Below are 24,115 nucleotides of genomic sequence, written 5' to 3'. Positions count from 1 at the left end.
AGGGGTCTGAGTACTTTTCGAATTGCTGAAAATGACGTGAGATCTGTAGCTGAGAATGAGACTTAGTGGCAGAGTAGACCTAAATGTGGTTTGCGTTCTGTTCATAATTGTGCCAGAACAGTGGACAGAAAGAAACACACAATCAAGTCAGGAGGTACAGCAGTGGCTTGTGGTTTGAAGAGGCGACACTGACTGAGGTGGGCTTTCAAGGCAAATGTCATAGGTCGACTTCTGAAGAATTCATGCACTCATGAAAAGAAAATCCCCTTTTGCAATTGTTGTGACATTTTGTGCTATTTGTCACCTCCAACTAAATAATTTTGAAAAAAATACAGAGGTAAAGATCATCATCATCATTTGTGTCAGTTCCATTTCAATTAAATATATATATTTTTTAACTTATGCAACTGGAACTGACTAGCGTTGAAACAATGGAGACCACTAACTACCTCTTCATTTTAAAAGGTGTGTTTGTCTGAGGTTGCTAACCAGAATGGTAGCATCAGTTGTCTGCAGTCCCTTTTTTACTCAGTGGTATGGCCTCACAACCTTAATCAGGTCAAAGAAAAGACCACCATGTTGCACATTTAGGTTGGAGAGAATTTCAGTCTGTGTCCACTTTTGATTCAATTGTTGTTGACATGCCAAATGAATAAAGCCACTTTGAATTAGCTAAAGAAGAGTGTATACATTGTAAAGATGTACCTTGTAAAGATATACTGATGTAAACAAACCATTTTTGCTTATAATTACTTGGACTGAAAAAATGTACTGATATGCCTTAGAATATAACATCCTCCTGAATCTGTCACGGACTGCATCGAGAGACAGCTTTCTACAAAACTACATAAATGTCTCTGTAATATCTTTCAGAAATTGTTTTGAAATTAAAAGCACACCCTCATTGTCATTCAGCGTTCTCTTTATTTCTAATTCAGTACCCCATTATCACCTGTCAATTAACATACTAAAGGCTTATCTTTTGCTGAAATATTTTCGATCTGCAGCAATTATCTGAAATACTTTCATTAGGTATTGCCCATTGGTATGCATTTGTGTGCGTGTGTATGTGTGTGTGTGTGTGTGTGTGTGTGGGGTGGGGGGGTGGGGGGGGGGGGGTGGACTATTCTTCCATCCTGTCAAATGTCTTTATTACTTAGCTGAAGGAGCGAGCAATTTCTCTCAACCCTCTGATGTTCGACATGTATACTCCGCTTCTGATTCTGTGCTACATGCATATTTTGAAAGGTAAGCTACATCTACTTGTATTCACTAATTGTATTTAATTTATTCGACACAATTCAAGATGGATTTACGTAAGTATTCAGACCCTTTATTCAGTAATTTGTTGAAGCCCCTTTGGCAGCGATTACAGCCACGAGTCTTCTTGAGTATGACGCTACAAACTTGGCACACCTGTATTTGTGGTGTTTCTTCCATTCTTCTCTGCAGATCCTCTCAAGCTCTGTCAGGTTGGATGGGGAGCGTCACTGCACAGATTTTTTCAGGTCTCTCCAGAGATGTTAGATTGGGTTTAAATCAAAACAAGGACATTCAAAGACTTATCCCGAAGCCACTCCTGCGTTGTCTTGGCTGTGTGCTTAAGGTCATTGTCCTGTTGGAAGGTTTGCCACAGTCTGAGGTCCTGAGCGCTCTGGAGCAGGTCAGCACTCCATCTGACCTGATTGGTGGAGTGCTACAGAGAAGCCACTCCTCAGTATTCAGACCCTTTACTCAGGAATTTTTTTAAGCACCATTTGGCAGCAATTATAGCCACGACTCTTCTTGAGTATGTGTAGGTCCTGGATTGCAGGAAGCTTGGCCCCAGTGATGTACTGGGCCGTATGCTGGGCTGTACGCACTGGGCCATGCGCACTACCCCCTGTAGCGCCTTACGATCAGATGCCAAGCAGTTGCTCGATGCCAGTAAGGATGCTCTCGATGGTGCATAAGTATTCAGACCCTTTGCTATGAGACTCGAAATGGAGCTCCAGTACATCCTGTTTCCAGTAATCATCATTGAGATGTTCCTGCAACTTGATTGGAGTTCACCTGTAGTAAATTCAATTGATTGTACATGATTTGGAAAGGCACACACTTGTCTAGAGTTGAAGTCGGATGTTAGTGGAGGCTGTTATAGCATCAAAGGGGGGACCACTCCATATTAATGCCCATGATTTTGGAATGAGATGTTCAACAAGCAGGTGTCCACATACTTTTGGTCATGTAGTGTATCACTTTAACCCCATATGAATCTATGCAAGGCATTTGGTTCAGTATCATGTTTCCATATTCAGTTGTAGGGTCCATCATGCCGGAGGACTCAACAGTGATCCAGTATCCCCCTGTTGTTGAGGAGGTAGTTGGCGGCAACATCACCATGAACTGCATTCTGGAAGGGTTGACTTCTTACTGTTATACCGTCGCCTGGATAAGACTGCCCAAACAACCCGGGGCGCTGCGAGTCCTCAAGAACACCATTATCAACACCAGATCTGAGTATGAAATCTTCAAGCATATGTGCCCAGTGTCCATCTACAACGTAGCTGTCACCGACTCTGGGATTTACTACTGTGCTGTCATATATGGCCAGCAGATCTACTTAGGCAACGGCACCACAGTGATTGTTAAAGGTTAGTATTATAGCATTTTATGTTGGTCCTACAAGCATTTGAACTATCAAAACCTTCATAGACCTTTTAATTGTAACCTGATTTTCGCATGATCTTGATGTGATGTATCTCAAGCTTTAACTTGTGTTCCATAAGAGTCACAGGCATGAGCTATGTCACTGATGCAGTATTTGTAATGAAGATCAAATCAGTTTCCAAATGATCTAACATCATTTTTATTTCCTTCCCCAATTTCTTCCCTTTATTTCATGTAGATGGAACCAAAGCTCCTCCAACCATTGAAATCCTGAAACCGCTGAACAGCTACCATTCCTCTGTCTCTCTCCTGTGTTTGGTGTCAGGAGTGGTCCCGTCTCAAGTCCATGTGTTCTGGCTCATAGACGGGAGAGAGGACAGTGGACTTACTGAGTCCACCTGGACAGACAACAGTGATTCAGCCACAGAGTTCACTAGGAACCAGATTCTGGTCAAAGCAGAGGAGTGGGACAGAGGAGCAGAATGCACGTGTGTGGTAGAGTTCGAAGGGCAGTACATCAACAAAACCGTGCAACACAATGGTAACTGCTCTTCCTCTTACTATCATTAGTTAGCACTACTGTAATAATATTGACCGTATGTTCATGTAGTAACATTAATTTGACAATAAATGCAGTGAATTTGAAGATATTGAAACTTTCTGTATTGAGCTGTACCATTCCCTTTGATGAGATGTTATTGTGTCCTGTCAGATTTCTCCACAATGTGTTACGCCATAGTGAGTCTCTACAGGGTTCTGGGAATTGTGTCCGCTCTTCTTCTTCTCCTTACACTGACTGCACGGGTACAGCTATCCTGCAAGAGCAACAATTCAGGTAAGAGCTATTTTTGTATGATAGTTCATTATATACTGAACAAAAATATAAACGCAACATACAACAATTTTAACGATTTTACTGAGTTACAGTTCATATAAGGACATCAGTCAATTGAAATAAATTCACGAGGCCCTAATCTATGGATTTCACATGACTGGGCAGGGGCGCAACCACGGGTTGGCCTGGGGGGGCATAGGCCCACACACTTGGGAGTCAGTTCGAGCTAATCAGAATGAGTTTTCCCCCACAAAAGGGCTTTGTTAGACAGAAATACTCCTCAGTTGTATCAGCTGTCCGGGTGGCTGGTCTAAGATGATCCTGCAGGTGAAGAAGCCGGATGTTGATGTCCTGGGCTGGCGTGGTTAAATGTTCATGGTCTGTGGTTGTGAGGTCGGTTGGACATACTACACAATTCTCTAAAACGACATTGGAGGCAGCTTATGGTAGAGAAATGAACATTACATTATCTGGCAACAGCTCTGGTGGACATTCCTGGAGTCAGCATGCCAATTGCACACTCCTTCAAAACATGAGACACCAGTGGCATTGTGTTGTGTGACAAAACTGCACATTTTAGATTGGCCTTTTATTGTTCCCAGCACAAGGTAGATATGCCACACCTGTCAGATGGATGGAATATCCTGGCAAAGGATAAATGCTCACTATCAGGGATGTAAACAAATTTGTGCACAACATTTGAGAGAAATGTGTTTTTTGTGCATATGGAACATTTCTGCTGTCTTTTATTTCAGCTCCTGTACATGTTGCATTTATATATTGGTTCAGTATAGTTACGTGTGCGTGCATGAAACAAAGTTCGATGTGAATACACACGTGTTTTTTTGTTTGACATTTTTCTTTCTTTTTTTAAACTTTTGACTAACTAAAAGTGCTAACTGTGTTCGTTTGTTTTTTCTTCAGGCAAGCGTAAAAAAAGCAACAGAAACCCCCCAAACTAAAGAAAAGGAGAGCTTTGGGATTCTGTCTTCATTGTGAAAACTGCAGGAAACCAACATTCAGAATTTGAGGGCTTTGAGTGAATCAGAGTGCTTCATACCAACTAGGAAGACGTTAAGTATGTAGTACGTTTTCACTGGGTGTCGAAAGGCTATAGAATTTTTAAGTGACTTCTTATAAAAAAAATCCTTTTCACTTTGCTTTTGATTTCATTACATGAAAATTGTCAGATAAGCAATATGCATAAAAAATAAAATGTGTTGGAATAGCCCAATTCTTCCATAAAGTGATATCCTGAAAGTACTGTAGTGATTAAATGTTTTTTTTCCCCTCATCTTGTGTCACCATCTCAAAACATCCAGTAGATATCAGTGTTTACTCAAAATCTACAACCTACCCTTCCTGTCACTTGTGCGTCCATTGTAGTGACACTGATTGAATGAAGAATAGCGCCGAAGGAGATGGCTGCCATTTTATAATCCCATAACCAATTGTGCTATTGTGTATACTTTTTTGAGCTATTTGTAACTTTTTAAAAAGTAAGCATTTCACTGTCAGGTATTCGGCACATGTGACAAATTAAATTTGATTTGAGATATTCTAAAACATCCGGTAGAAAACTCCATTAACCAAGTTGTCTGCATCAACATTTAAACAAACTAGCCATCATTTTTTTTACAAAGTTTTTATTTCTGTGATGGGTCTACATTGCCCCATGCTGTATCATAGTGTAAAAGTGTTTAATTGTGTTTTTTATTTTTTACAGTTGACTAAAATCAGTGTAACCTTTTATTTAACAAAAATGACTACTGTACTTTGTATTGAGAGTATTAACATTTCATTACCTAAATGGGAATACTTTTGTTCAGTCTTGCCATTACTTACTTGATTTTACCATGACTTAATCCAAATGCATCATTTTCATTAATTAGCCAGGGTGATTTATTTTCCATTCAGGACTAAGCAGCAGCATAACTATTTTCCAACCCTTTAAAATAATGTTGTTGTGGAAAAATGAACTGATACAATAATAACAGTACATTCCGTCTATTTTCTGAGTTTCATTGATATCGTCAAAGCTGCTGAGGTTAAGTGATAGCTGATAGAATATCACGAAAGTACAAAGGTTCATCTCTCATAATGTGCTATTGGGTGAAAAAAAAGCCTGCAAATAGAATTTGCTAGTGGTTTGTTCATAGCAAGGAACAGATTTGACCAAAGCTGTGTCTGTCCATAAGCATATCATACTGAGAATACCACACCTCGCAAAGAGAGCGATAGATAGATTGAGTGTGTGTGCAGGAGAGCGTTAGGCAGCTAAAGCTTAAACTACTGTGGTATGTGGTCAGTTTCTGTTCTGAAGGCTACAGTCCTGCACCTGTCACACTTTTTCATATGTTACACAATCTGCAGTCTGTGCCGGATCAAACAACTCACAAGTGTCAAAAACAGTGAGCCTTCTCATTTTGGTCAGAGAAACAGGCCGTCCAGAGTTCGTCAAAGTGCGTTTCAGATTGAGAATTTGAATGTATTTTTTTTAGCATTCAAGCACCGTTTTTAAACATGTGTTCAAATACATAGGCAGTGTTGGCACCAACAGTTCCAGGAAAATTGTAAATTAGATAAGAGGTAATGAAAGAGGTAATAAAATGAAAACAAAGAAAACAAGATATTAATTTACAATTAATCCCTGAGGGTGAGATAGGATAGCTAAGAACACTTATTTCCAATGTGGTCCTCTGTGTAGGACAAAACCAGGACAAGGTCAAATTCTGTCGTTCTGCCCCTGAACAACCCACTGTTCCTAGGCCGTCATTGAAAATAAGACTTTGTTCTTATTAACTGACTTGCCTCGTTAAATAAAGGTACAAAATAAATAAAAATACACAGGAAAACACATGGGCCTATAAGCAGCCAATTAGCCTACACCACAATAAATACATCATCAATACAAAATTCAAGACTATTTCAGTAATTTTCCTATGTAGGCTTGTACACGTTTTCCCACGGAAGGGCTCTAACCTGACCTCTGAAAACATTTTAGGACTGGGACAGTTTAATGACTATTAGGAGGATTTCCCACAGTTGAATTACAATATTTTAAAAAGAGCTCTGTGTCGCTCTGGGCACTTAGCAATTGGGGACACTGGCTCTTGCTTTATACACAAATACATACATAATAATCTGAAAACTCTTATGCAATTTCTCCTTCCAAAATATTATTGGATAATTGTATTTGGGCGTCTCCCAAACTGGATGTGGTCCAAAGTCGCATACTGGACCTCCTGTGGAACGATCAACACCAGGGAGTTCATTATAGGAACATTTGTTTCTCAAGGAATCAGAAATAGGTATAGCTGTTGCTGTTGCTTTAAATACAAAAATGCTTTAACACTTCATGTGGACTGAATTGGGGCAGCAATACTGCAAATGTAAACCAGGGTCTCATTTGTTACTATTCACACCATAGAAAGGATAGTCAGTCAATCTCAATCAATACATTCACAATGAAGGTAACTGAGTAATAATCTAAAACAATCCTTCTAGGGGTGAGAGTAGGTTTAGCCTCATTTCATTGGAGTTTGTTAACAAATGTAATCCATATAAAAATGCCAATCTGTATTTTACACAAACCACAAGGTATATCGCCAATAAGTACTGTAATTACACTATACTTACCAAGTAATACGCCAGTATGAGAAATGAGAAATTTTCAGAGCAGTATGTTCGGATCATAACACTACGGCCAGGAACCACACCCTAATAGGGTATCCCCCCTTAATCATATCACAATAAACTCTTACCAGTTGAATGTGGACACAAATAAGCCTTTCTGTTTTACAACTTTTCTGAAATCTTGTGTACAAATATGCAAATGAAGTGGTAACTTATTAAATATGCATATATTTGCATATCACGCAAATACATTTTTCTGGACAGTGGATAAAGTCAGCCTAAATATTTTGGTTTCATTTTGTTAGGACAATCCAGGACTGGACTTACACACAGCCGATTGTAAATAAATACTTTATTTCATCTTTCTATTTGTAAAATACTAAAAAAAGTGACATAAAATGTATTTTTGGTACATTTTTCAGAAGAAAAAATCCTCTAGAATTAACTTTTGACAACATACTAACAATCTGGAGTATACTTCTAAGGATAACACACACAATTTGGTGAATACAGATGCTTCTGAGGATGAGAAAAATGAGTTGGCGGGTAGGAAGAGTCTGACTTTTGGGAAATGGCATTTAATGACAAGGACACTGAAATTTAGACTACCAATTTAGACCCAATCACCCTCTTGTCCAGTTTGCAATATGGGATTTTAAATTATGTGTGATTCAATGTAGTGAGCTTTGCAACCATGGATGTATATGTCCATTTAAAAATGCAGTAGTATGATACATTAATAAAAATATACATTTATCAACTTTTTGACATTTTTACTTTTTGAAAATACTACTATTAATGGACCAAAATACTAAATAATCTCTAAATTGATAAGTACAGTTGAAGTTGGAAGTTTACATACCAAATACATTTAAACTCAGTTTTTCACAATTCCTGACATTTAATCCTAGTAAAAATTCCCTGTCTTAGGTCAGTTAGGACCAACACTTTATTTTAAGAATGTGAAATGTCAGAATAATAGTAGAGAGAAGGATTTATTTCAGCTTTTATTTCTTTCAGCACATTCCCAGTGGGTCAGAAGTTTACATACACTCAATTAGTATTTGGTAGCATTGCCTTTATATTGTTTAAATTGGGTCAAACGTTTTGGGTAGCCTTCCACAAGCTTCCCACAATAAGTTGGGTGAATTTTTTGGCCCATTCCTCCTGACAGAGCTGGTGTAATGTAGTCAGGTTTGTAGGCCTCCTTGCTCACACACACTTTTTCAGTTCTGCTCACACATTTTCTATAGGCTTGAGGTCAGGGCTTTGTGAAGGCCACTCCAATACCTTGACTTTGTTGTCCTGAAGCCATTTTGCCACAACTTTGGAAGTATGCTTGGGGTCATTGTCCATTTGGAAGACCCACTTGCGACCAAGCTTTAAATTCCTGACTGATATCTTGAGATGTTGCTTCAATATATCCACATAATTATCCATCCTCGTGATGCCATCTATTTTGTGAAGTGGTGCCTCCTGCAGCAAATCACCCACACAACATGATGCTGCCTCCCCCATGCTTCACGGTTGGGATGGTGTTTTTCAGCTTGCAAGCCTCCCCCTTTATCCTCCGAACATAACAATGGTCATTATGGCCAAACAGTTCTATTTTTGTTTCATCAGACCAGAGGACATTTCTCAAAAAGTACGAACTTTGTCCCCATGTGCAGTTGCAAACCGTAGTCTGGCTTTTTTATGGCGGTTTTGGAGCAGTGGCATCTTCCTTGCTGAGAGGCCTTTCAGGTCATGTCGATATAGGACTCGTTGTTACTGTGGATATAGATACTTTTGTACCCGTTTCCTCCAGCATCTTCACAAGGTCCTTTGCTGTTGTTCTGGGATTGATTTGCACTTTGCGTGTTCCATGGTGTTTATACTTGCGTACTATTGTTTGTACAGATCAAAGTGGTACCTTCAGGCGATTTGGAAATTGCTCCCAAGGATGAACCAGACTTGTGGCGGTCTACAATTTTTTTCTGAGGTCTTGGCTGATTTCTTTTGATTTTACCATGATGTCAAGCAAAGAGGCACTGAGTTTGAAGGTAGGCCTTGAAATACTTCCACAGGTTCACCTCCAATTGACTCAAATTATGTCAATAAGCCTATCAGAAGCTTCTAAAGCCATGACTTAATTTTCTGGAATTTTCCAAGCTGTTTAAAGGCAGAGTCAACTTAGTGAATGTAAACTTCAGACCCACTGGAATTGTGCTACAGTGAATTATAAGTGAAATAATCTGTCTGTTAACAATTGTTGGAAAAATTACTTGTGTCATGCACAAAGTAGATGTTCTATCCGACTTGCCAAAACTATGGTTTGTTAACAAGAAATTTGTGGAGTGGTTGAAAAACAAGTTTTAATGACTCCAACCTAAGTGTATGTAAACTTCCGACTTCAACTGTACATGCAAAAATGTACTTTTATCCTGTGGTGCCTGGCCTTACAGTGTTTTTCCCCCAATTTGGATACACTATGGACCAGTTCCCTAGACACATATTAAGCCTACTTCTGGACTAAAAAACTATCTCCAGAGAAAATGTTTTTAAGTCAAGGACTATTGGCTTAGTCAATGTCCAGGATTGGAAACCGGCCCCAAGAGTTAAGTTGGGCCGAAATGTTGATTTAAAAGTTCTACCTGAGAAAATCTGATAGCACAGCAATGGATTATAAAAGTATGCAACGTAAAAAAAAAATGTTGGCACCTTCACCAAAAATTCTAAACCAAATACAATAGCTACTTACCGAGACGGATGATCTAACTGCCTTTCTAGCTTCTCCGAGTCTCCCTGCAAACGTTACAAGTCAGATCATGACAAACACCAATACAGCCATTACATCCCCGATAAACTAGTGTAGTTCAAAATGTTTTGGAATCCTTCAATCAACCAACCCTGCATCCTCCATCGAGAGATGCTGTGAGAACTAATGGTGTCTCAAAGTACGCCAATGGCACCCCATTTACTTCTCTATGAAATATTTTAATCTCATCTCTCACACTCAAATGTAAAACAGAGTCCCCTAAAAAATGTCCCAACTCCTCATTAACAGCAGAAATTTGAAAAAAAATTAGGCTCATTTATTCTATCTATTTCAACTGAATAGTTAAAAAGATAATGAAAATGTGCCTCCCGGGTGGCGCAGTGGTTAAGGGCGCTGTACTGCAGAGTTCCTGGGTTCGCGCCCAGGCTCTGTCGTAACCGGCCGCGACCGGGAGTTCCGTGGGGCGACGCACAATTGGCCTAGCATCGTCCGGGTTAGGGAGGGATTGGTCGGTAGGGATGTCCCTGGCTCATCGCGCACCAGTGACTCCTGTGGCGGGCCAGGCGCAGTGCGCGCTAACCAGGTGCACGGTGTTTCCTCCAACACATTGGTGCTGCTGGCTTCCGGGTTGGATGCGCGCTGTGTTAAGAAGCAGTGCGGCTTGGTTGGTAGGTGTATCGGAGGACGCATGACTTTCAACCTTCGTCTCTCCCGAGCCCGTATGGGAGTTGTAGCGATGAGACAAGATAGTAGCTACTACAACAATTGGATACCACGAAATTGGGGAGAAAAAGGGGTAAAATTCAACAACAAAAAAACGCAAAAAAAAAGATAATGAAAATGCAAAAACATTTTCGCCCACTAAATACCACCAAGTTGATAAAAGCTATCTTAAAATCCTTCGAAAATCATTGGCTGTTGTAATCCTAAATTAGAAAAATGATAACATTTTACCAGATTGATGCTGCCTGCTCTCTGTGCCTGTGCCTCTTTGTCTGAAATTGAAACAGAGTAGTTCACATTATCACACCAGCGACCACTGACTTCTCAAATTAAATGTTGGATTAACGGTCAGACACAAACCTTGTATCCTCATCAGTAACCACGGGATGTCCTATAAGAAAAAGCAACAAAAATGCCACATTTAAAATCCAGGTTGAAGTATACATTATGAATCAATGATAATGTTCTTTGCCATTTGTTCAAATTCACTCTATGATCTGATCTCAAAAGCAGAGGGAGTAAACTGTACAACTAAGGAAGAACTACTAGAATTGCATATTTCCAACATTCCTATTTCTGACATTGTTGTAGAGTGAAGTAAGATACAGTAACTATGTCGTTTGTGACTTTGGCTCAGTTTCTCTGATTTTAAGACTGAGTTCTTCTTCATCAATGTTGAAATAATTGGCAGTCAGGAGGTGGTAGGTGTATTACAGCTGCAGTTCAGCTGTAGTCAAATCAAAACTGCAAAAGCAGAACTATCTATATGCCGCAGACACTTGACATAACGATCTCTATAACCATCACAGAAAAGCCTAAGGAACAAAGACAAGAATAACCTTTCTTAACTTTCCTGTGCAAGAGAAAATATACAATAGATGTCCTTTTGCATTCCATTTGCTCAGAAAAGGACATAATGGAATAGAATTGTCACCCCCACATTTGGTCACCTATTCTATAGGTAGTAAAAACATTCCCTTTACCTATATCTTAGTTTGACGACTGAACTGGCCTACTTACACACCTAGCCATGACCATAGGCATCATGTCATAGCCCTAATGTTTTTGAGGGGGCTCTGATACTTTACAAAATAAGCTACATCTTGTACATTTGTGTCCTACAAATTGATTAAATTGATGGGGCATGTACCTTCCTCGGTATCAATGGTTATAATGCCTCTGCTGAGGACAATGACATACCGTACATTGTCTTCCACAAGGTAATTTGGTATTTGTTTCATACAGTTTTGTCCAATTATTGATTAGATGTAACTTACCACGGTGCCGACACACAGCGACAGTGACAGCCACTATAATGGTGAGGAGAGCAGCTGCAGATATCCAATACAGCACCATTGTGCACATGCCAGTGGAATCTGTGGTATAGGTCAAAAATACATGCAAGAAAGAATACACAATGTACATAGTAAATGAGAAGTTGATAAGAGAACAACGTTTAAATCGGAAAAGGAAAATCATCACAAACTCTATCACATTGGAAAAATATATAATTAAGTACAAGTGATAACTGCTATTATTGAAATATAAATGATTAGGGTGGGGACACATTCTCACACATTGTGATGTAGTATAAAACCTGTGTTTTACAGTGTATGTGTATTGCCCTTTATGTGAAACTATAATTGAGCCTTTCCTCTAGTATAATATGCTCATCTCACCCATCCTCAGATTTTCTCATATCTTTGTAAGAAAAGTTAATAGGCTACTTTTGATTAGAAATGCTTCTGATTTAGGATGACGGATGGCTTTTTGCAGAGGAGACTGTTGAAATTAACATAAAAAGTGAGTATTTGAGATACAGTGATGCAATTACCATTGGGCTTTATCAGGGTTTTGTTGATAGAATTTCCCTCAAACTCCACCACACACGTACACTGCACCCCTCTGTCCCACTCCTCTGCCTGGACTAGAATCTGGTTCATAGTGAACTCTGTGGCTGAATCACTGTTGTCTGTCCAAGTGGACGAAGTTAGTCCACTGTCCTCTCTCCCGTCTATGAGCCAGAACACATGGACCTGAGATGGGACCACTTTCAACACCAAACACAGCAGAGGGATGAAGGACTCTGCTGTGTAGTATAGAGTCGTCAACACAACAGACCCGTCACCGTCCGATGGAGAGAGGAGTTTGATGGCTGGCGATTCAGTGATGTTCTGTGTTCTCTCTCTCTCTGGGGAAAAGATTCTCAGAATTGTAAACAATTACATGACTTGTTGAAATGGTTGTTCAACATAGACTACACTCTGAATGCGCGATTCTTCATTTTAGCCCATACAGGCAACCTCATTCAATACGTTTAAAGGGTTACAGAAATTCTATGCAATATTTACAATTGGCTATTTAGATTTTTCGAGCACAAGATTTATTTTTGTGTGTGTACATTTTTTATTTTTTTTTAACACATCTGTGTATTTTTTTAGCTGTCAACTTTGTGAATGAAAATACCAGACATTCAATTTACCTGTCACAACAACTCTAGAACCATTGCCCGTGTGGATCATTTCGGATTGAACAGCTGAACAATAGTACATTCCTGAGTCGCTCACTGTTGCGTTGGCGATTGTAGCAGAACATAGTTTGTCCTGTTTCCCTTTTCCCTCCTCAGGGTTGTTATCAATCTTTAAGTTTGCAATCTTAGTCAGTGTTCCATTCCTGGGGTCTACTTTCATCCAAATCACAGAGTAGCAGTAGGTGATAAGCTCAACCAAATAGCATTTCAAGGTCACTGTATCACCAGCCTTCACCATCATCCTCCCTGGTGTCTGGATGATAATGGATGTGTGTGTAGCTAAAAAAACAGAAATAGGAATAACAAGAATATAACATATATTTCAACTAATTCCTGTTAGAATGTTTGGTGAATTTCATAACTTGGTTTTTCTGAACATGAATATACCAAGCGTGGATGCCAAACAGAGGGGAAAAAAGCGTACTCCCTGTCCACTTAGAAAAAGATTTAGAAACTTTTATAGGCCTCCTTTGTCTAACCTAAAATGTGAATTATCTTGAAATTGCTAGATTATAAAATTAACATTTACAGCCAGGATACAGATTCATTGACATGATCAACATTTATTCTCACACAAGTTTATTAAGAAGTTATAATTTACTAGAATACTGTGGTTAAGGGCTTATGTATTGCAATAAATGAATGTATGAGTGGTGATGAGACATAGGCTAAACCCCTTACTACCATTATTCGTTTTCCTAAATAAATGTACCTTTCCTACATTTATTCTCGACACATTGACAAAGTGTGCAGAATAGAGTCATACTTGCCTTTCAAAACATAGCTCCAGCACAACAGAAGTATCAGGGGCCATGGCATTTTAGATTCACGGAATTTGAAGGGCATCATCTCTTTGAGTCTGTTCAGCCACCTTGACGAGATGAAGGTGTCTCGCGCATAGCCCTGCTACGTCGCAGAAAGCGAGACTGACAACATCTCACCGGAAATGAACATATAAAGTGTCCTGCGTTATAACAAACTGTGAGCAAGGAAAGATAGGTCATATTCCAGCAAAGGCCTCTACAACCAAAAAACTTAGAATAAATGCAAAGTTGACAAGATTGCACCGACTGAATGCAACGAAGATACATTTAAGAATTGACTCACTAAAGAACTGCCTGTTTTCGACAATTACGGCTAGGCTATATTGAGATGAATGAATAAACATGATGACATCAAGGATTATTTGTTTTAATCAATTCACGTCCGTGATCTATAACCTCAGTTTGTACAAAAAGTAATAAAATACGTAATTTTGAACAAAAAAAGAATGTAAGAAGAATGTAATTTACTCTGTAAGAATATAGCCTATTATGCTATTGGCCTGGTTCTCTGTAAAGTAGTAGGCGAATTACCTTTTTTTGAAATTGGCTTAATTCACTATTATTATTAGACTACGTCAGTTTTTTTAATCATTATTATAATAATTGTTTATCTTACCGGATATCATCGTTAGCCAATTAAACAATACATCACTAAAAACGTTAGGCGTGTATGTCTACAGAGATATTGTTATAATTGTTAACATTGCCTAATTATCTGAACATAATATAATTCATAACGTCTGTCGTGATTCTGCCATGTGATGTGTGCCTTATCTCTATTTATGGCGCTGGATTCTACTAATGATGGTTTCCAAGCCAAAGTCAATTTACATGTTGGTATAAACTTTCATTACAGGCTGTTCTAATTCCAGAAGGGAAAGTAGAACACGTGGATAAGAGAAACATTAGATAGGCCTACATTCAAATACAGACGGTTCAGTGTTACATAATGATTTTTTGTTGTATTACATAACAAAACAATTGTAATGTTTAATTTGAACAGTAAATAGGGTAGTTCATATTCAGGTGGGGGGGACAAACATTTTAGGTATATTCCTAAAAACTAAGACCATACAGATTGATATAAATTTATGTTCATAAACTCCTGCCATTTATTTTAACGTTGCTCGCCTTGATCTAACCTCAAAATGGCGCAAGCGATGTTGCAACCGAGCGAGGAAAAATAGCTTGAGGCGGCGCCTACACAAACTACCTGTTTACCATTTGGGGTTTCTAGACCACAAAGCTCATGGAAACTCTGAGATACTGCTGACATTGCTGAACAAAACAGTCTAAACATATTCCCGGAAATCGACAAAGGGGTTTGATGAAATGACAATAAAATGTTTTAGGCTGAAACATGTGAGATTATAGGTCTGCGTAAAAGGAGCATTTTGTCTTCGTGGTAAAGGCAAAGGCGGCATGATGATTGAGATAAATGCGTTGATGCTGCAGTCGTGCATAAAAATCCACTTTTCTGTCTTGGTTAAAAATATCAGCATTTCTAACACCATTATGAGTTAGAGGCTTTCAAGAGGTAATATTTTGCATGAAGTCTTTGATGCAGTGTTTGACTTAATCTGATGCTGACCTGTGAACTCCAATATGTTCCCATAACATTCACAGAGATGCTTCTTGTTGTTAGTAATTTGATTAAAATAAAAACATATGGATTTACAATGATTGGGAGTGAACTTGTAGATACAATGCCCTCCTTAATGATTGGGACAGTAAAGTATTTTTTCTTTTCTTTTGGCTCTATACTTCCAAAGTTCATCCATATTGTGTGAACCATTTAGAAATTACAGCACTTTTTTTGTACATAAAAAGTATTGGGACAAATCACTTGTATTTGTATTAAAAACAGTAAAAAGTTAAGTATTTGCCCCATATTCATAGCACATGATGCATCGAGCTTGTGACTACAAATCGTGAAAATTGATGAGACAAAGTTACAGATGCACAAATATCATAGGAGGGTTAGCTAACATGCTAAGGACTTGCAAAGTAGCTAAAAAGTTGTAAGTAGTTGAAAAGTTGCTAACTAGCTCAACTGCTAAAGTTGACCATGATGAGATTCGAATTCACAACCTTTGGACTATTAGACATTCACGTTACATTCGTTTTTGCGTTAAGCAACCATCTGTCTTAAGTAACCATACCAAACATACCAAACATTAGACTAAATCGAGTTATCGGATTTACGTACAATATAATACGAAATGCTCTGGGACCAGGTTCCTCCTGTTATCGTAATGGTGAGCGATTATCATGTTTTGGGGGTATGAAATTTGTGCATTGGTAACTTTCTCACTCATAATTATTCACGATTCATTCAGGATTATCCCTAATCATGGTAGCATCCACATTAATGTAGAAGTGTTTAGAAACATATTATATTCTTATCAACAATAAAAGTGACTCCAAAATGACACAATACATTATTTTCCATTTATTTTTATTGGGAACAAAATAATCTGAAACACAACCAAAACAAACATCAAATGCATCCCAAAAATGTGTAGAGTCACAAGCTTGATGTAGTCATTGCGTGTTATGAATATGGGACCAAATACTTAACTTTTTATCACTTTAATACACATTTGTCCCAACACCTTTTCGCCCATAAAATTGGGGGACTATGTGCAGAAATTGCTGTAGTTTCTAAACGGTTGCAAGCGCCATGCTCTACCAACTAGCTATATGGGACAATTTAATGCAATAAGACCCACAATGGCCACAAAAAAGTGCGTTCGAACTCCAATAAGCGCACGCCCTCTTTTGGTAAACATTTATGCTATGCACGCAGGTTAGGCTACCATTTGCCTTGACTCTCGAGTCGCAGAGATTCGGAAGACACTGCCTTGATTTAGCCTATCAAATACAAATTATAAACGTATAACAGCCTACTTAACTACAATAACATGGTATTTACTTTTAGATTGTAATAATTGCTTGTAATAATTGCAGACCTAGTGAATAATGTGTTAAGGCAACAAGCAACGTTTATTTATCCTGTCAGATAAGATGTAGGCTATAGACCAATATATGTAGGTGCTGTCAATACACTCACCTATCATTTTGTATATTTGGAAACTGTGCTAAGTCCTGCAGAGGCATGAAACATTGCCATTCGCGCAAAGGGCTGTTCCAAGGTAGCTGCTAAGACTCAAATCTTAGGCTATTTTCTATTATTATCCATCTTACCAGCTCATTTCCTCGCTGTGTTCATGACCTACCTATTGAGAGATGGGAAGTAAAGCTGCAGGGTACATTGTTAAATACATTTTGGTATGGTCAAATTGGACATTCTGGTATGGTCTGGTTTAAATTGGACATTCCCAGTAGCAGTGCGTGGGTAAAATCACTTGGGATGCCAAGCCCCCCCCCCCCTCCAAAAAAACTAATTATAGCCATTATGTGGTAATTGTGTTGTTTGCTCCATAACCTGTTAATTCATATGCCTTGCGGCCCTGGTATATAGGCCGAAAGGCAGAGACAATAAGAGGACAGAGGCAGAAAAAAAATCAATCACACCGTTGTTTTACCACAAAATCGGATAGCAGCCTCTGACCAAATGAAGTCCATAAAGCATATTAAATGTACAGTAACAGACAGTTACATGACCTACAGCATGGTCAATCAAGTTAATGTTTCCATTTCAACTTCAATATTTCAACATCATCAAATCACCTCTGCTTAGTCTAATACAGTCACAACTAAAATATACCAATGACAATTTAGTCCAATCAACGTAAGCTAAATATGATGTGGCTGTCCATGGTTCTGATTTCTGTGCGCGTTCGTCCAAGTAGAAAAACGTGATGACTCACCCTACTTGTAGAGAAACACCAATGCCATCCTCTCTTTCGTGCTGACAAAACGGTCTATAACTCTGTCATACAGTACATACATTTATTTTTTGTTGTCTTAGGCTACCTGGCTAAAATGCTTGCTCGCTAGCCTAACTTTCATGGGCAATGTTAGCTAGTTAACATTAGCCTTCTACATCTAGCTACATATTGAACGTCAATCTTCTCAGGCCAGGGGCACAACAATGTATGAATTAATGGTTGGATCAGAATCACAGTTATAATCATTGTCCTGTATGTTGTTTTAAGTAAAACCACAAGTCCAAATCCCTATCTCCATCCATGGCTAATTTAGGAAAGGGCCAAATTTAGCTAGCTGGCTAGCTAGCCACTGGAGGACAACGACACAACGAGATGCAACAATTGAAGTTGTTTCTGTCAATGAGGTATGCTCTCAATAGGAGTGCCACCAAATCCACACTGGCTTCCCTTTTTTTGTTGTTGGTGCGCCTGGACCATTCATAGTTGAGCTCGCTCAGTTTAGCTCAACGCTGATTGGCTTCCCTTGCAAAGCGTCTCAGCGTTGATACAGCGATATATGTTTTAGCAGTTGTCAAACTGTCTCGAAATTGCCGCTGGCATAGGCATGCAACGGCCACATGTCTATCCAAGATAGCGTCTGAGGCGGACAATTGGTTTAAATGACACGATGAAAAAATGATGGTTTGTTATAGTAAGCGTTTCTCTTGTTCCTTCCTTAATGACCTTCCGTATACCGGCCCAACAAGAAGGCTGAGGGAAGAGCTTTTTCGAATTTTCACCAGAGAATTGCCAGAAACTGTTCTGTGGAGGGTGCAAGATCAAGTAGTGACCAGGTAAAACGGATTGTTGATCTACATGTAATGAGCTCTGGGGTGCAAGGTTGCAGTCAGATGTTGTGGATCCTGTGCTGTGTAAATTCAGTTTTGTTTCATATCCAGCATATATCAAACAAATTATTGGATAAAAAATGTAACTTTTTACAGGTAATTTATTTACATGTTATTGGGTACAATCATCCAGGTATCATCAGAGAGGTGGTTTTGACTGCAAGGTATGTGTGAAGAGCCTACCCAATGGTTTTTACTTGCATAGGCCAAAAGGATGTTTTACAAAAGCCATGTAAATTAATAGCTTAGGATAGCTCATGTGGCCATCTTAGTTTCTGGTTTTGTTCAATTTGATTTGGCTAGGCCTACTTATTCCAATTTATAAACCTGGTGGTTCGAGCCCTGAATCCTGATTGGCTGACAGCCATGGTATATCAGACTGTATATACCACGGGTATGACTCCACCCACGGAGTGTGGTGTCAGGAAAATAACCTCACACTCAACGTCAACAAAACTAAGGAGATGATTGTGGACTTCAGGAAACAGCAGAGGGAACACCCCCCTATCCACATCGATGGAACAGTAGTGGAGAGGGTAGCAAGTTTTAAGTTCCTCGGCATACACATCACAGACAAACTGAATTGGTCCACTCACACAGACAGCATCGTGAAGAAGGCGCAGCAGCGCCTCTTCAACCTCAGGAGGCTGAAGAAATTCGGCTTGTCACCAAAAGCACTCACAAACTTCTACAGATGCACAATCGAGAGCATCCTGGCGGGCTGTATCACCGCCTGGTACGGCAACTGCTCAGCCCTCAACCATAAGGCTCTCCAGAGGGTAGTGAGGTCTGCACAACGCATCACCGGGGCCAAACTACCTGCCCTCCAGGACACCTACACCACCCGATGTTACAGGAAGGCCATAAAGATCATCAAGGACATCAACCACCTGAGCCACTGCCTGTTCACCCCGCTATCATCCAGAAGGCGAGGTCAGTACAGGTGCATCAAAGCAGGGACCGAGAGACTGAAAAACAGCTTCTATCTCAAGGCCATCAGACTGTTAAACAGCCACCACTAACATTGAGTGGCTGCTGCCAACACACTGACAATAACACTGACTCAACTCCAGCCACTTTAATAATGGGAATTGATGGGAAATGATGTAAATATATCACTAGCCACTTTAAACAATGCTACCTTATATAATGTTACTTACCCTACATTATTCATCTCATATGCATACGTATATACTGTACTCCATATCATCGACTGCATCCTTATGTAATACATGTATCACTAGCCACTTTGTTTACATACTCATCTCATATGTATATACTGTACTCGATATCATCTACTGTATCTTGCCTATGCTGCTCTGTACCATCACTCATTCATATATCCTTATGTACATATTCTTTATCCCCTTACACTGTGTATGAGACAGTAGTTTTGGAATTGTTAGTTAGATTACTTGTTGGTTATTACTGCATTGTCGGAACTAGAAGCACAAGCATTTCGCTACACTCGCATTAACATCTGCTAACCATGTGTATGTGACAAATAAAATTTGATTTTGATTTGATTTGATTTATTTTTACTGCTCTAATTACATTGATAACCAGTTTATAATGGCAATAAGGCACCTTGGGGGTTTGTGGTATATGGCCAATATATCACGGCTAAGGGCTGTGCCTAAGAACAGCTCTTAGCCGTGGTGTATTGGCCAAATCTTGGAAAACAGCTTTTGTTTTACCACTCCTCAAGGGAGGTGATGGTAGTGAGTTGGATAATTATCGGCCCATCTCTAAGCTCTCCTGTTTGGCTAAAATTCTAGAGTCACTGGTGAATAGGCAACTACAATCTTTTTTAATTAACAGTATTCTTTCTAGTAATCAATCTGGCTTTAGACATAAACACAGTACTATTACGGCCACTGTACGTGTTGTAAATGATATTACTAATGCCCTAGATAATAGAAAGTATTGTGCCGCCTTGTTCATAGATTTATCTAAAGCTTTTGACACTGTAGACCATGCAATACTTTTGGGTAAGCTGTCGTCCATAGGATTGGGACTGGATGCCTGTCGTTGGTTTCATAACTATCTAAAGGATAGAAGTCAAGCTGTTAGAGTCGACGGCATCCAGTCAGAGCCATTGGATTTGGTTAAAGGGGTCCCACAAGGTTCTATACTTGGTCTATTACTGTTCACTCTCTACATAAACAATATTGGTGATGAGATAAGAAAGTGTCAAATTCATTTATATGCTGATGACACTGTCATATATTCTATCGCTTCAACGGCTGACCAAGCATTATCACTATTATTTTAAGATATTACAAGAGTCTTTTATACAGCTGAAACTTGTTTTAAATGCAAAGAAAACACATTTTATGATTTTTAATAGGTTCAAAAAGTTGGTTGAAAATACACTTGCACTTACGAGCTTAGATGGTTCTTGAATTAATCAGGTATCTGCATATAAATACTTAGGGATATGGTTGGATGATAAACTGTCTTTTAAAATGCATATTGATGAACTTTGTAAATGGCTAAAAAACAAGCTAGGCTTCCTCCATAGAAACAGGACATGCTTGTCCTCCACAAATAGAAGACAAATTGTGCAAGCTACTTTTATGTCTGTTATAGATTATGGGGCTATTATTTACATGCATGCTATGGCATCAACACTTAAATCGCTGGATGCTACTTCTCATTGCGCACTTACAGTGGGGCAAAAAAGTATTTAGTCAGCCACCAATTGTGCATGTTCTCCCACTTAAAAAGATGAGAGAGGCCTGTAATTTTCATCATAGGTACACTTCAACTATGACAGACAAAATGAGGAAAAAAATCCAGAAAATCACATTGTAGGATTCTTAATGAATTTATTTGCAAATTATGGTGGAAAATAAGTATTTGGTCAATAACAAAAGTTTATCTCAATACTTTGTTATATACCCTTTGTTGGCAATGACAGAGGTCAAACATTTTCTGTAAGTCTTCACAAGGTTTTCACACACTGTTGCTGGTATCTCACGAAGCCACTCCTTCATTGCCCGGGCGGTGTGTTTGGGATCATTGTCATGCTGAAAGACTCAGCCACGTTTCATCTTCAATGCCCTTGCTGATGGAAGGAGGTTTTCACTCAAAATCTCACGATACATGGCCCCATTCATTCTTTCCTTTAACACGGATCAGTAGTCCTGGTCCCTTTGCAGAAAAACAGCCCCAAAGCATGATGTTTCCACCCCATGCTTCACAGTAGGTATGGTGTTCTTTGGATGCAACTCAGCATTCTTTGTCCTCCAAACACGACAAGTTGAGTTTTTACCAAAAAGTTATATTTTGGTTTCATCTGACCATATGACATTCTCCCAATCTTCTTCTGGATCATCCAAATGCTCTCTAGCAAACTTCAGACGGGCCTGGACATGTACTGGCTTAAGCAGGGGGATACGTCTGGAACTGCAAATCCTGCGTTCCTGGCGGCGTAGTGTGTTACTGATGGTAGGCTTTGTTACTTTGGTCACAGCTCTCTGCAGGTCATTCACTAGGTCCCCCCGTGTGGTTCTGGGATTTTTGCTCACCATTCGTGAGATCATTTTGACCCCACAGGGTGAGATCTTGCGTGGAGCCCCAGATCGAGGGAGATTATCAGTGGTCTTGTATGTCTTCCATTTCCTAATAATTGCTCCCACAGTTGATTTCAAACCAAGCTGCTTACCTATTGCAGATTCAGTCTTCCCAGCCTGGTGCAGGTCTACAATTTTGTTTCTGGTGTCCTTTGACAGCTCTTTGGTCTTGACCATAGTGGAGTTTGGAGTGTGACAGTTTGAGGTTGTGGACAGGTGTCTTTTATACTGATAACAAGTTCAAACAGGTGCCATTAATACAGGTAACGAGTGGAGGACAGAGGAGCCTTTTAAAGAAGAAGTTACAGGTCTGTGAGAGCCAGAAATCTTGCTTGTTTGTTGGTGACCAAATACTTATTTTCCACCATAATTTGCAAAAAATTCATTAAAAAATTTGATTTTCTGGATTTTTTTTTCTCATTTTGTCTGTCATAGTGTACCTATGATGAAAATTACAGGTCTCTCTCATCTTTTTAAGTGGGAGAACTTGCACAATTGGTGGCTGACTAAATACTTTTTTGCCCCACTGTAGGTTTATTACGGGTTGTAATGTTCGTCGTTGGGAGAAAGAGAGGAGGACCAAGGTGCAGTGTGGTAAGTATTCATTATGCCTTTTAATGAAAACGAATACTCGAACAAAAGAACAAAAAACAATAAACAAAACAGTTCTGTATGGTGAACATACACTACAGAAAATAATCACCCACAACTCAAAAGTGAAACCAGGCTACCTAAGTATGGTTCTCAATCAGGGACAACGATTGACAGCTGCCTCTGATTGAGAACCATACCAGGCCAAACACAGAAATCCCAAATTATAGAAAAAGGAACATAGACTGCCCACCCCAACTCACGCCCTGACCATACTAAAACAAAGACAAAACAAAGGAACTAAGGTCAGAACGTGACACGGGTGCTAGCTACAGAACTCACCACTGTGTTTTATATAAAAATGTAGGTTGGACTTCGCTGTCCATGAGACTAGAACAACATGCTCTCGTGTTTGTCAATAAAACACTTCTGAATAAGCTACCTTCTTATTTATCATCACTCATCAACATTAGAATTAGAATTCCTAAAACCAGGTCTCAAGCATGGATTACCCTTGAGGCCCATGCGATCTCCACAGAGTTGGGTATGGCTGCCTTTTCCTGTTACGCTCCTTGCCTATGAAATAGCCTGCAGACTGAACTTAAACTTGAGACTCTTGTCCCCTTTGCCCATTTAAAATATTTATTGTAGCATTTTTATTTTTGTATTGCTTGTAACTGTTTCGGGTAATGCAAGTCCTTGTGCTGTTAGTAGAATAACCTGTTAGTAGAATAACCTGTTAGTAGAATAACCTGTTAGTAGAATAACCTGTTAGTAGAATAACCTGTTAGTAGAATAACCTGTTAGTAGAATAACCTGTTAGTAGAATAACCTGTGTGTAAATGAAATCTGTTGCTGTATTTTTGTTTTTTTGTATTATCTGTGATAAAAAAAAGAGACCTTGGTCTCAGTCTGTGTTCCTTGTTGAAATAAAGGTATAATAATAATATACCACACCCCCTCGTGCCACATTGCTTATATATCTACTACAGTAGACCTATTATAATCAGCATTGTTATTTCCAAAAACCAGAATGGGCTTTAAAGTTGACAAAGGCATTGAGAAAAATGTATTAACATTAATTGTAATGAAGGGAAAATGTAATGATGTGACCACAAGCAACATAGTGGATTTGATCTGTATAACCTATAATATTGTGTTATCAGCTGCAGAGGATAATACAATCTTTGGTTATAGTCTTACCGGTTTCCTCCTATAGATGGCGCCTGTTGATCAAGAGAGATAGTCTA

The 24,115-nt window shown here is 39.1% G+C and overlaps 2 protein-coding genes across 2 annotated transcripts; one reads left to right on the top strand and one right to left on the bottom strand.

Moving 5' to 3' along the window:
* The first annotated feature begins 1,164 nt into the window (after window positions 1–1,164).
* Window positions 1,165–7,500, top strand: LOC109907446 (immunoglobulin heavy constant epsilon). The gene is made up of 5 exons (XM_074933766.1): window positions 1,165–1,248; window positions 2,298–2,633; window positions 2,888–3,190; window positions 3,362–3,484; window positions 4,409–7,500. Exons 1-5 carry the CDS (start codon window positions 1,194–1,196, stop codon window positions 4,444–4,446), a joined length of 855 nt encoding a protein of 284 aa, XP_074789867.1. The 5' UTR covers window positions 1,165–1,193; the 3' UTR covers window positions 4,447–7,500.
* LOC109907445 (uncharacterized) lies at window positions 5,810–14,107 on the bottom strand. Its single transcript, XM_020505408.2, has 8 exons — window positions 13,902–14,107; window positions 13,084–13,410; window positions 12,436–12,792; window positions 11,879–11,977; window positions 10,962–10,992; window positions 10,833–10,873; window positions 9,861–9,904; window positions 5,810–6,729 (listed from the first exon to the last, which is right to left on the bottom strand). The coding sequence occupies exons 1-8, from the start codon at window positions 13,978–13,980 to the stop codon at window positions 6,664–6,666; spliced, it is 1,044 nt and encodes a 347-aa protein (XP_020360997.1). The 5' UTR covers window positions 13,981–14,107; the 3' UTR covers window positions 5,810–6,663.
* Between the last annotated feature and the right edge of the window lie 10,008 nt (window positions 14,108–24,115).

Source organism: Oncorhynchus kisutch, linkage group LG17 (assembly GCF_002021735.2).
Source record: "Oncorhynchus kisutch isolate 150728-3 linkage group LG17, Okis_V2, whole genome shotgun sequence".
In the NCBI taxonomy this organism is placed as follows: Eukaryota; Metazoa; Chordata; class Actinopteri; order Salmoniformes; family Salmonidae; genus Oncorhynchus; species Oncorhynchus kisutch.
The sequence above is the reverse complement of the archived record's forward strand: the minus strand, read 5'-3'. Positions and strand labels throughout refer to the sequence as shown.